General features: G+C 40.5%; 3 protein-coding genes across 4 annotated transcripts; 2 read left to right on the top strand and 1 right to left on the bottom strand.

The window, feature by feature from the left end:
- Positions 1 to 115: 115 nt before the first annotated feature.
- Positions 116 to 2051, top strand: rps27l (ribosomal protein S27 like). Its single transcript, XM_030053962.1, has 4 exons — positions 116 to 354; positions 1242 to 1350; positions 1561 to 1671; positions 1791 to 2051. The coding sequence occupies exons 1-4, from the start codon at positions 349 to 351 to the stop codon at positions 1817 to 1819; spliced, it is 255 nt and encodes an 84-aa protein (XP_029909822.1). The 5' UTR covers positions 116 to 348; the 3' UTR covers positions 1820 to 2051.
- Positions 2048 to 6472, bottom strand: dnaja (DnaJ heat shock protein family (Hsp40) member A). 2 transcript variants are annotated; one of them, XM_030053959.1, is made up of 8 exons: positions 6336 to 6472; positions 5872 to 6012; positions 3885 to 4059; positions 3678 to 3782; positions 3347 to 3574; positions 3021 to 3251; positions 2825 to 2925; positions 2048 to 2701 (listed from the first exon to the last, which is right to left on the bottom strand). In XM_030053959.1, the coding sequence occupies exons 2-8, from the start codon at positions 6001 to 6003 to the stop codon at positions 2483 to 2485; spliced, it is 1191 nt and encodes a 396-aa protein (XP_029909819.1). In that variant the 5' UTR covers positions 6004 to 6012; positions 6336 to 6472; the 3' UTR covers positions 2048 to 2482. The 2 variants fall into 2 exon arrangements, with proteins under 2 accessions (XP_029909819.1, XP_029909820.1); XM_030053960.1 differs by lacking the exon at positions 6336 to 6472 and adding an exon at positions 6124 to 6264.
- A 1101-nt stretch (positions 6473 to 7573) lies between these two features.
- acsbg1 (acyl-CoA synthetase bubblegum family member 1) lies at positions 7574 to 13175 on the top strand. Its single transcript, XM_030053543.1, has 14 exons — positions 7574 to 7623; positions 8429 to 8496; positions 8673 to 8941; positions 9054 to 9142; positions 9353 to 9473; positions 9548 to 9628; positions 9724 to 9873; positions 10046 to 10222; positions 10702 to 10883; positions 11167 to 11400; positions 11507 to 11724; positions 11876 to 12015; positions 12340 to 12586; positions 13018 to 13175. Exons 1-14 carry the CDS (start codon positions 7574 to 7576, stop codon positions 13089 to 13091), a joined length of 2100 nt encoding a protein of 699 aa, XP_029909403.1. The 3' UTR covers positions 13092 to 13175.
- Positions 13176 to 13764: the final 589 nt, after the last annotated feature.

Below are 13764 nucleotides of genomic sequence, written 5' to 3'. Positions count from 1 at the left end.
TAGTAATTTTAGTTTTTGTTTTTTTTTTTTTTTTAATGTATAGTGTACTATACATAAAATTCAGCCAGGACAGAGGTGCCCTAAACTTCCACGTGACTATTCAGCAAATAAAATAAGTGATCAAAGTAAATTCTTGTGGGTGACAAAGCAGTACCTGTGCTGCACTTACATGCTAAATTAGAAGTAATGTTGAAATCACATTATCTGCTTGAGGGGAAAAAAGGTGTTGCAAAACATTGATAGTGTATCCTTGCTGGTCTGGCAACCACAGTTCCTGCTTGGGCAGAGTTTCAGTTGTTGACCCACCAGCCTACGTATGCGGAGGAAAGCGAAAACAGCTCGGTGAAAATGCCTGTAAGTGCAATGTGTTTTCTATCTATTTCTTTGAGGCTGATAAACAGTGTTGTCCAGAGGTTGTGTGGTTTACTGGACATCGCCGTCCCAGCTGGTAGTTGTGTTAGAGGTCGGGTACTTCTGGAGCTGCAGCGTGCAGCACATGGCGCATGTGGCTAACATAGTTACCCACGTAGCTCACAGTCTAATGTCGGCGCAGGCTACTTACTGACATGCAACAGTATCAAATCTGTAAACACACGACAGAGCAGCCTGTAGTGGGGTCACTTCGCTCCAGGAAACAGCGCTCTACTGTTTTTCTGCAGGCCCACCATCATGGTTTCGTGTGCGTGTCTGATCACGGCAGTAATAGCGTTGTTGTCGTTATTTTTCTACAGATGTCAAAAGGCTGCAAATGTAGTTTTTGCGAATACTTTCGATTCAAGCTCGCAATTTTGTTGCTTTGATTTTTTTTGTAGCTCATTCGCATAGATTATAAACCTTTTAGCATATATATAATGTTTATAAGATAATGATGAAAACTCAGCAGGATACACTTGCAAACATTCCAGATAAATGTAACAAGAAATCGCTACTGTAATTGTCATGGTGCTACAGTGGTCATTAGCAGGATAATATAGTACACTGCCAATAACAAAAGTGGCACTTAGTAATTCAATATAGTGTGAACATCGATGATACTTTATTGCCCCAACTTAACTTTTAATATAAATACTAAGGGGGCGAGATCTGATCAGTTTATACACCATGATCCACAGCAGTGCAGGCCTACTTTACAGCACTAGGATATTATTGTTCAAACCTCTGCTCAAAATTTATATATTTTTTCTCTCATCTGTTAAGTTCTGTATGACACTACACTTATGTCTCTTTCTTCTTCATCCTAGTTGGCCAAAGACCTTCTTCATCCTTCTCTTGATCATGAGAGAAAGCAACACAAAAAGAAGAGACTTGTGCAGACTCCAAACTCCTACTTTATGGACGTGAAGTGCCCAGGTATATTCACACAGCAGCTTAAAGTCATCTCAGTGCTATGACGCACACACTGTCAAATTCTAGAGGCAAACCAAGCACGATCCCCAGGTGCAGACAGATTGTTTAGTCTATCACATGACTGACATATTTTAATTTTCATTATCTTGGTAGATATTGTCAGGCTTATACTGTACTTTGTTACCAGTTTTACAGTGAAACATTTCTTTTTAGGCTGCTACAAGATCACCACTGTGTTCAGCCATGCCCAGACAGTGGTACTCTGTGTGGGATGCTCAACTGTTTTGTGCCAGCCAACAGGAGGAAAAGCCAGACTGACAGAGGGTAAAATCATCAGCCAAATAAGTTCATGTTTTTGCGAGTGTGGGTGTATCAAAAGTACAGTATTACACCCTAAAGTCAGATGTTGTAAATAAAATTGAATATTTAAAAATGTCTTACAGGTTGCTCTTTCAGGAGGAAGCAGCATTGAAAGGAGTAACAAATGGAAGCCATGTCGACAAAACATGCTTTTGAGAAATGCCTAAATTTTCATTGATTACAATGAACTTTTTATGGGTACACATTTACTAAAAAATGACAGGTTCTTACTGTCATTGTACTAGATGATGTTCCAAATAAACCAGCTTTTAATAAAATTTTAATATGCAATTTATTAAAATCCCATCAAGTTAATAAATAAAGAAGCAGTTGGACAAAATGAAGTAATTCTGTGTCTTTTATTGAGAAAGAATAAATAGATGTGGAAAAACTGAATGTTATGAATGAGATTACCTTCATAGAAAGCATACACATACTTCTTTCAGTTTTTACATGAAAAGTTATCTGTGCCCCATACACTTTCCAGAACAGATCCATATAAAAGAAGACATGTTCCTTAAATACAGGAATACCAGACAAAAAAGAAAAACACCAAAATACAACGTTGTATGACGTTAAATTTGCATATTTGTGAACGGGGGAAAAAAAATCACACAAAAGACACTGGCGGATGATTGAAACATTTCAATTAAGTTTTGTTGCTAATTTGCACTGTGACATTTGGGAGAAAGAGGACATTAAGGCATGGGTCACACCCTGTCCTTCACAAAAATAACTCATGCTTTACGGCGTATTCCTGTATCTTAGACCACAATCACTGTGTCTGACATTGCACACCACCCCTTGGACCTTCATCATCCTCTTCATAAGCCTCACCACTGTAGCTTCTCTGCTGTCCTGACTGAATGTCCATTTCACAGAGATCCACTTCCTCCATGTCATCAGAAATCATCACATCCTCTCTGGCAGGAAGCAACCTCTCCAGCTGGAACATGAGATGCTCTGGGAGCCAGTCTTTTTCTGGGAATTCCACCTGGTAAGAAACATCAGAGTTGAAATGTACGGTTTCTCTGCAACGTGACAAAACTGAGAGAAACATTTTTGTACATCAAAGCTGTGTCAGACAGAGGAACAGTCCACTGTTGGCGAATTTTACCTGGAACTGAATGATAAGCTGGCCTTTTTCATAAGGTTCCCTGTAGAGAGGCATGCCTTCATTCTGAACACATTTTATGTCGTTGTGCTTCACAACTTCACCTGTTGACAAAGACAAAGATGATGTTTTGAGTAACGCTGCCTACAGGTTCAGCACACATGCCAGCACACCACACCTGCCACATTCACTTGTTTACCTGGCTGCGTGCCGATGATGAGCGTTCTGTTGTCTAATGTGCAAACGGTTTTCTTAAAGCCACAGAGAGCATCGACAAGTTTGATATCCATTTTCATGACTAGGTTATCATCTTGTCTCTGGAAAACGTCGTGCTCCTTCTGGTCCAGGACGATGATGACATCACCAGGGTCCAATCCTGGCTCCTGGTCGCCCTCTCCATGGAATGTGATCCTCTGTCCATCTCTCATGCCTGCACAACACATGCGTCAGACGTTAAGACTGCTCTTCAACATAAAATATATCGGACATTAGAAAAACAAAATCTAAGATGGAGTAAGGAATAACCTTTGTCGATGTGAACTTCTAGAATTTTCTTCTTGCGCTCCACTTTGTGCCCGTTGCAGTTCTTGCAGCGGTCCTTTGAGCTGAATTTCTCTCCCTGTCCCTGGCAGTCACCACACATGCTTTGGATCTGCTGAATCATGCCTGGCCCAATCTGTTGCACTTTGACCTGTACTCCTCTTCCTTTACAGGTCGAACATTTCTCCAAGGTGCCTTTCTTACCACCGTAACCTGTGATTAGCCAAGGATAATGTTTTGTCATCTTGAGAATTCAAGTATCTGCATATTTTTGTGTCACTGTGATCTGAAAAAAATAATATTTATGTATACATACCGTCACATTTTTCACAAATAACATTTTTCTGGAGGCCAAGCTTCCTGGTTGTTCCGTTGTACATCTCCTCCAGCGTAACACTAAGCTGATGTACAACATTCTTCCCTAGAGGAAGAAATGCATGACAATGAAATTCATATAAACTCACAAGACAATATGATACTAAATGACTACTTTAACCCTGCAGAACAATGTAAAATGTCTTACCTTTTCTTTCTCTCTGCATTCTTCCCCCACCTCCAAAGAACATGTTGAAAATGTCCATCGGGGAGCCTCCTCCACTCATTCCACCCTCTTTGATAGCTTGTTCCCCTCCTTGGTCATATAAGTCTCTCTTCTTTGGATCTGACAGCACATCATACGCCTGGGATATGAGCTTGAACTGTTGGCAGGGAAGGCAAACATGATTTCACTACAGGAGCTATTCTGATTTAAAGCTTAAACCTACTGGCTATAATAACGGATACTGATAAATATTTTGCTGTTGTCAAGTGAAAGGATTCCTACACATCTTAGGTTTCAAAATTCCATGCTTTTCCAGACTTTGAATGGATGAATGAATGGAGATAATTACATCTTTGTCAAAAAAAAAAGAGGGAGATAATAAGTTTGTCTTCTCTGTGACTGCAAATGGTTGCCTAAAATATGTATGATATATCAAACAATTTACACACTGCTTTTCCTTTGGATTTCAGATCCTTTGCTAACCATTTTGAATAATTTGGATGGGTTAGCGAATTATCTGAATATTTGCATTGGTCTATCCTGTGGCAATGGGTGGAGTGGAATTAAATTGACGGGAGCAGCCACTCTCGTTGTTGGCCAGGGTGTAAGACCACAGCACAAAAGCCCAAAACAGTCAAAAGGAAGCATTTGAATCGTTCTCTCAATGTAAAACATGGCTTCTTCAAAACAAAAAACACATTATGATTTATTTCTTGCGATTTTATAAATTAAACATTTTAGACGAGTGTACATAAAAACAATAGCGCGGAAACGAAAATGGTTTTCCTCGTTTTTCCACAGATTTCTCAACCTGGAAATTTATCAAAGCCATATTCCATACATTTTTATGCTTTGCCAGACTGCGTAGGAATCCTGAGGTCAAAATCATGATGTGCAGAATGACTCTTAGCGTGACATTTTTCAGTGTATATGACAGTTTACTCTATCTCTTCCACAACTTTACAGGTTGAACAACAGACTGAGCAGGTAAAACGCTAAGAACATGAAACACACAAAAACTTGGAGATATACGGTTTTCAGCCGACAGCGATGAATTCAGTTTCTGTTTCTCGACCCAAAGTCTATTTTCAGGATTAAGGATGTCATAATACCAGAATTTTGACAGTTAATACCAATACCAAGAAAAGTGACATGACTCTTAGTACAGGATGTGATACCACAGCAAAAATAGAAATCCTAAAGGCCTACAGCATACACACTTGCATTATACTTACATTATACTGTGTTACAGGTGCACCATTGGCCTGTAGCCTTCAAGTAAAATGCAAAGCACCAAAACAAAATGCACTGATGCGATTACGTGCTCGGACTCCAATTGTGTCCTCACATTTCTATCTACAGTCCACACAAGGTAAGGCTATATTAGAAATACAATATCAAGTTACAGAGTGAGACGACACTTGTTTTAGATTTTGAGATATTGGTGTTAACTTGTTACCTTAAAAATGGTTCTTGTGATATCCCTGATCATGATTACGTAAAGCCTTCATATTCAGTTCAGGATAATTACTCATTAACTGCAGTAACTGGTACTGACTGATGTTTTGACTTTTAGTTTCTTAATCCAAAGTCTACCAGGGTATTTAACAATAAATTATCTGCACATTTAAAGGGACAATTACACAGTGACGGCAAAAATACACAATATCAATCTGAACATGACTGTCTTACAAACGGCAGCTTACAAGGACAAAGGTTACATGTAAAGCATTAGATTTTTACATCACAGCCTCTGAGTCAGTGGCATGAGGAATTTAAACCTGATGTTGTAAGAGGGTAATCTCACTGTAACAAGATGTGGCTGCGACTCATATATCTTTCCAGAAAGTTCCTGACATTCTGTTGCTGTCATTTCAACGCGGCATGCGGGTTTAAAATAGCTGCGGGCACCAGGCTTCCATAAAGGGGACTGCCTGCCAGGGAACACCGGGCACATGTCTATACATACCCTCTCTCCTTCGCTGGGGTTCTTGTCTGGGTGATATTTCAAGGCGAGTTTTCTGTAAGCTTTTTTGATTTCATCTGCCGAGGCTTTGGGATTGACACCCAGCAGATCGTAAAAGCCGGTCTCATGAACCATGGTGACAACCTGAATAAAGAAAAAGGAAACACACATTGGTATTAAAAAAAAAAAAAAAAACATGGGTATTGTGTTCTAGCAAGATAAAAATAAACAGACAAGCAAACAATCAGACGTTACCTAGCAATAAAATCCACAGTGGTCCCAAAAATTTTCGTGATAACCTTGAGTTAATAACGTCGGTGTAAAGGGTTAGCTAAGTTGGTGTGCCTCACGTTAGAGGAGCACATGGGGCATCGTGTCCACTTCACACAGCCGCATGAAAAGCGTTAAGCTCAATGGAACTGTGTGGAAGCGGACACGACGCTCAGAAAGATTAACTGAACACTTACTGGTCCGGTGTGACGGTAAATGAGCTGAAACTACCCTGAGGGCGGTGAGTGAAGATGGCTGGATCTTATAGCCGCTCCACGGCGCAGAACTTTCTGGAGCTCAACTGAAGGCAGAGCTCGAGCAACCGGATGTTTCGTTGCTGCGGCGATGCTTCTAGAACAGACCGACGGACCCGTGCAGAACTGGAGGAGGGAGGGGGTTGGTTGCCAGGTCTGTATCGCCGCAATCCGCCCCTTCAGCACTGATTGTCTTATGGTTTGGAAGTGCTAGTGAATTAAATGAGCAGCTGAACTTCTCATGTCACACACAACATCATTACATGTCCATTTGACAAAACAAAGTATGCCTAAAATATTCCTATAGGGTCTAATAGTTTGGTGTTAGCGTTTAATAATATGGTGTAAAATGTCCATTGTATCGCATTTATCCCCTTTTTGGTGTTAAAGGCCCGCACATTGATTGAAATGTACAAACAGAACAGTCATTCTTATTCACTTTCTCTTTGGGCTAACTTCTGGTAAATGGAATAAAAGTGAAGTTATAATATTCCCCATTAATCTGGGACCCCCCCCCCCCCCCCCCCCCCCCCCTCCAAAAAAAAAACAAAAAAAAACAAAAACAAAAACAAAAAAACAAAACAAAACAAAAAACAGCCTTTTCCAAATGGAGACATGGTTTCTGTCCCCAAATGTCCCCATGCAGTCAAAACACACACACACAAACATATGTATATACAAATGGTCACACACACACACACACACACACACACACACACACACAGGTAGATAGATAGATAGATAGATAGTGTTTCAGGTGGACCAAACTAAATAAAGTGTGATACTGATTTGAGCTTCTCACCCACTGTGATGTGTGATTGAAGAGAAAATTACAGGCAAACTGTTTTACATCTGAATACACCAAGCTAATTTAAATTCTTTACATGTTCCTGAGAGAGTGACCCAAAGCAGGGCACACATGACTTTCTGATTGGTTATGCAATCACCAGCAACTTCATGTGGCATACTGAGGAGCAAATCTTTTATTGGCGCAATTAGGATCCACTCCACAGGGTTTTATACTGTGGTAGGTGATGCTTTTCCAGTAAGAAAAGGGGCTTTTGAGTCTCTGCAGCACACTACAAATAGTTTTAAAGGTTTCTACTTTGGGCAAAGCCAGTGATTCTAAACCTGCATAACTAGTAGTGAAGACATCGGGAGATCCACTTACAATTAACAACATGGACTTCTCCAATTATGAGGAGGAGAATGTTGACAAGAATGCCAACAGGTAAGCAACTGGAAATTCACTTTTTAGAGATTTCTAAGGAGGTGATAGAGAATTGTTTTAGGGATCAGGAATTGATAATTATGTTACTTTTATGTTAGTCTGTGTGTTTTTTCATTTGTTTGTTTATTTCAATCCCCTGAAGCTACTGTGTTATAGCAACTCTTCCTGGGTTCCCCATTAAGTATTTCTGAACAATATTTATTCTTTATGAAACTTTCTGATTCATTCAGCCAGACATGCATGTTGCACATAAGAGACGAGTGGCATCCTCAAGTTGCAAAAGATACAGGAAACAAAAAATAATTGCAGTAGTTGAAAATTTTCATTGCACAAATGTTGTGAGAAACTATTGAATTTGTGCTGTTTTTTTTTTTTTTTTTTTTTTTAAATCTTGGGATGCACAGACCAACTATTTAAAAAAAATGCAGCTTAGTTTTGTGGAAGGAATGGTCCTGTCAGCTACAAGTTTAATACCTCTGAAATTATGCTAGGGTGTGCTTTGGTTATACAGTGAGTATACATCAATATTGCTAGTTACTCCATTAAAAAAAGTTTTAAACACTTATTTTTAATTTTCAGTGGGTGGGAATGAAAAGTCTTTTTTGCTCTCAGTGAATTACTCTGTCAGACAAAGCATGGGGGGTTTAGCTGTGAGCACCAAACGGGCTGACGTTGTGTTAGGTAAACAATGCTGCTGAAAATAAGAACCATGTGATGAAATGGGAACAGCAGCCTGGACCACGGCCTGGATGAGAGGTGGTGTGGACACGAGCTCTTAGGAGCCCGTTTTTCTTCTGTATTTCAGTCTGCTGTCCTCAGCTCTGGGGTCTATGGCCGACGGGCCGAAGGATAGTGAAGAGCAGGCCTCTGTGGGTGAGTTATGTGCAGCACAGATTTACTGAGTAAGAGGACACCCACCTCTCTGTTGCGATCATGGTGGGTGTCCTTCATCATTAGGCTTCATTGCTTCTGGATAAAAAATGGTAGGCCTACAAAGGAAAACCCTTTTTTTTTTCTCAAAGTTGGTCTCTCTCTCATCCACACTCCAGAGAAGAAAAACGTAGAGGAGGTGCTTGCCAGTGCATGTCTTGCCCCAGCTCAGTCTCTGTGGACCACCGATGCTGCTGGCTCAGTCAGACTGAGGATAGAAGAAGCTTGCCCAGAGGAGCCTATCACAGTTCACCAAATGTTCAAAGCCTCTGTTGATAAATATGGAAAGATGTATGCACTTGCCAGCAAGAAGAACAACAAATGGGAGAAGATAACTTTCTTAGAGTATTATCAATCCAGCCGGAGAGCAGCCAGGAGCTTTTTAAAGGTATGGTGTCCCAAAAGAGAATTGCAGTCAAATTACTGGACCTAATGACACCTAATGGGGAAATTTCAGTGTTCGATTAAAAAATAAAAATCTGTGTTGTTGATGCATGCAGCTTGGTTTAGAGCGCTTCCATGGAGTGGCTATACTAGGATTCAATTCAGCAGAATGGTTCTTCTCTGCCATCGGTGCCATCATTGCAGGGTAAGAAAGATTCAACCCACAGCAACAAAAGCCCGACCAGCATAACACACTTTACTGACCTCAAGTAGCTACTGTGTGTGCACAGATATGCACAGTTTGTTGTATTTTGCATATACATTCTTTCATCCCTCACATTCTGCAGGCATGCATTTGCTAAGTTGATTTATGTCCTTCTGCTGCACCCATACTCTCTTGTATTATTCCTTACAGAGGGATAATGACAGGGATTTATGCCACCAGCTCCCCGGAAGCCTGCCAGTATGTGGCCAGTGACTCTAAAGCCAACATTATTGTGGTGGAAAACCAAAAGCAGCTGGATAAGATATTGCAGGTATTGTTGCTTCACTGCGTTCAAACCTTCATGCAAGCCATTCTGTGGTTAACCTCTTACTCTTGACGCTGCAGATACATGACAGACTGCCCCATTTGAAAGCCATAGTGCAGTATAGTGGCTGTCCCCAGCAGAAGCTATCCAATCTCTATTCTGTGAGTCCTTCTTCCACAATAGAAAATGATTGTGACTAATGACTGCTCTTGATCTCAGAGTATGACACGTGCTGTGTGTTGCCGTTTTGGGGTAGTGGGCGGAGTTCATGGAGCTGGGTCTGGATGTTTCTGAGAAAGAACTGGATGACATCATCAGCAGTCAGAGAGCCAACCAGTGTTGTGTTCTCATTTACACATCTGGCACCACAGGCACGTCAAAAGGAGTCATGCTCAGCCATGACAATGTAAGTTTACCCTGACTTCTTGTCAGTCAGATTCATTGTTTTAATGAACGTGTCATCACTTTTATAGTTTCAATGTTGTTATATTAAACACAGCAGAGGAAAACAAGTGTAAACGTTACACATGTGAGTGCAAAAACATTTTTTTCTGTCTCAATCTGTGATGGATGTGCAGATCACATGGACTGCCCATCATGCTAGCAGGGTGGGGAACATACTGCCTGCTGACACAATGCAGGAGTCGCTGGTCAGCTACCTGCCTCTCAGCCACATTGCCGCTCAAATCTATGATCTCTGGACAGGAATCCAGTCAGGGGGGCTGGTGTACTTTGCACAGCCAGACGCTTTAAAGGTAAAGAAAAAAAAAAAAAAAAGATCTTGCTGTTGACATCTTGACAGTGATTATGCCTCACATATGTCAGAGAGAGCCAAGAGGAAATATTTTGCATTACTAAACTAAAAATGCATATAAAATGGATTATGCATGCAAGAATTAACCAGATAAAAGTGCAGACTTTTGCATGGTGGCATATTAGGGCTATTGTAAAGAAAAAAAATACGGAGGAGGGGGAGTAATATTCAGAGGGAAAAAACGAAAAAAAGAAGTCGTAAATGTATGAAAAAAATGAGAAAATTATTCTGAGATGACAAAGTCACATATTTATGAGAACAAAACTCAGACAAATACTTTTTCTTTTCCCCTTTTTAAAAAATCTGTACAATGGCTCTAGTACATCATCGTGCTTTTGAAATCTTTGAAGATTGGTTTTATGTTTTTTTACTTTCCAATTCTGAAACAGCCATATAAGCAGAGATGTTCTCTCTGTTTAGGGAAGCTTGATAAGAACACTGCAAGAGGTTCGCCCATCATCGCACATGGGTGTCCCACGGGTATGGGAGAAGATGATGGAGAAGATAAAAGAGGGGATAAGTCAGTGTGGATATGTGAAAAAGAAACTCGTGACCTGGGCAATGTCTGTCAGCCTGGAAGTCAATCAGAAGTACACACAAAGGTAAGTGCTAATGGAGGTTGAATGATGTGAATTGGCCACAAAAAACAAAACAATAAAAAAATAAGTTGATACTGCTTTCACAATAACTCAAAATGTGGTCATGTGATGCTCAGTGGAGAGGAAATAACAGTGCCACGTTTTTAGGTGTGATACTCAATCAGGACATCCATACATAAAATGCATACACTCAAAGTATGGTTAACTCTTTGGATTTAAGCTAAAATATATGTACATTTTAGGTGATGATTCCGTTTACAAGACATTTCATCTTTCTTTTTGTCAGGAATGCTGAGAAGCCGTTTCTATTTTCGCTGGCGGACAGCCTTGTGTTGGAGAAGCTTCGTGCCGAGCTGGGCTTCTCTTGCTGTCAGAAGTTCTTCTCTGGAGCAGCGCCAATTGGAAGTGAAACTGTACAATTCTTCCTGGGCCTTAACATCCGGCTGTATGAGGCCTATGGCATGAGCGAGAGCACTGGACCTCACTTTATGTCTGGCCCCAAAGCTTACAAACCACCAAGGTAAGCAGTTGAAGATCAGAACAAAAATTGAAACACTTCACTATGCAGGATTCTTAGTCTCACTTCTGAAAAATGTTAAATAACAGAGAGATTTCTCTACCCCAAGCTGCGGTAAGGTGCTGCCTGGCTGTCGATACAAAATGGCTGACGTGGACTCTGACGGGATAGGAGAAATTTGCTTTTGGGGACGCAACATTTTCATGGGCTTCCTCAATATGGAGGACAAGACGAGAGAAGCACTGGATGAAGACTGGTGGCTGCGCTCAGGAGACTTGGGGAGGATAGATGAAGAGGGCTTCTTGTACATCACGGGGAGAATAAAAGGTAAGGCTGTCATAATAAGACTGTGCATGTGAGCTCACTAGACCACCCTCTGGATGCTCACACGGTTGAGTACATGTTGTTCTGTGCAGAGCATTGTCCTGCTCCATCCTGCTCTGAGTCATCAGATGTCACGTGCCCTCTCTCCATTCAGAACTGATCATCACAGCAGGAGGAGAGAACATCCCCCCGGTGCCCATAGAGGAGGCTGTGAAGAAGGAGCTGCCCTTCATCAGCAATGCCATGATGATAGGGGACAAAAGGAAGTTCTTGTCAATACTTTTAACTCTTAAGGTAATCTGCCTTCAGAGCTGCATGGAAAAAGCTGAATCACATACACCCAATTTACAGCTTCAGACATCATTCAGTTGCCAGTGTTTGGTGTAAGCCGGACACAGAGTAATTTTACCTACACAAATTAGGCTAAGTAAACACTTCTCACGCTTTACGTGTACAGCTCATTTAAGAGAAATGTGATAAGAGCAAAATAATATATCAGTTAAAATGGTGCCCTAATCAAAATAAGTCACCAAACAGAGCTTTTGATGTGGAAAAACAATGCATTGTGATTTATGATGAAATCAAGTAAGATTCCTGTGAACCTACTCTATGCTCCAGTGTAATATCGATATGGAAACCATGGCGCCTACAGAGGAGCTCAGTCTGGAGGCTGTGAAGTGCTGCCAGCAGCTGGGGAGCCAAGCAACCAAGGTGTCAGACATCATAGGAGGGAAAGACAAGGAGGTGTACCAGGCCATCCAAGAGGGAATCGACAGAGTCAACTCTGCAGCCACGTCTAATGCCCAGCACATACAGAAATGGACCATCCTGAGGAAGGACTTCTCCGTTTCTGGAGGAGAGCTAGGTAAATTTAGTGCAACACAGGGTGCTCATGGGATTATTGGATATAGCTGTGCTAGACTGAGGTTATAGTGCAGATAATATGGATATTTTCTTCTTTGTCTATTTAGCAATGTTGAGGAGACGTTTCACTAGATATAATTAAACAAGCAAGTTAGTTTAGTTAAATTTTGCAGTAGCTTGCTAGTAGTTCAAATAAATTAATATTTGAAGACAATCAACTTAAACATGTTTTTACAAAAAAGTTGGCATGAAAAGTTTGTCAGTTTTTTTCCCTTGACAGTTTTAGTTGTGACTATTATTCAAAGTGAGATGTAGTACCAAATATTTTGCATCTGAATTTGTAAAACGAAAGTTAGTCACAAGCATTAACGACTGCTGTGTATGAATGCATTTTTAAGTTGTAGCACACGCCATTAATTTTCCTCCTTCCAGGTCCCACAATGAAGCTCCGTCGCCATGTTGTCTTGGAGAAGTACCAAAAGGAAATAGAGAGCCTCTACAAATAAGTGTTGCATCCTTAGTGATCTTGCTGTGTAACTATTGATATGAAAGTCATGTAAGTCAAGTCTTATCATTAATGGAGATGCGTGGCATTCGTTTTTTGGTTGTTATGACAAAACAGATTTAACAAAAACACAATTTCATTTTTGACAATCAAATTCAAGAGCAAACTCAGACTACCTTTAAAGTAGGGACTTCAAGTTGTCAATACAAAGTGGCAGAGTGACAGCTGGCATAAAGTGGCATGCCATGTTGATATTATATTATGTTGAATATATACATATTCTTGCTGACTAATCGACATTTTTGTAAAGTCTCTCATTCTAGCCATGTCTAATGCCTTAAAAATCTTACCATTTACTCTTTTAACAGATCATTATATACTACTATATTTTATGTAAAAATGTGTCTGTCATACATGGCCTGTATTAAGTAAATATCTTGATCCTTTTTCCTGTGTTCCTGAGCACTATTGTCAAAAGAAAGCTGCTGATCTGGAGTCACAGGACTCATCACTGTAAGGGCTGAGAACATGATTCCCACATGTTCATAACATCAAATAACACATTTGCCATTTCCAGTGTTGAGGTAATACTAGTTTCCCTTCACAGTTATGTTTGCAGCCAGATAAGCAATAATACACAGAGGAGACTTTTTGCAAAATAGCTGTAACTTTAA

The sequence above is a fragment of the Myripristis murdjan genome, chromosome 6 (assembly GCF_902150065.1).
Source record: "Myripristis murdjan chromosome 6, fMyrMur1.1, whole genome shotgun sequence".
Classification (NCBI taxonomy): Eukaryota; Metazoa; Chordata; class Actinopteri; order Holocentriformes; family Holocentridae; genus Myripristis; species Myripristis murdjan.
Note: the sequence above shows the minus strand (reverse complement) of the source record. Positions and strands in the feature narration are given on the sequence as shown.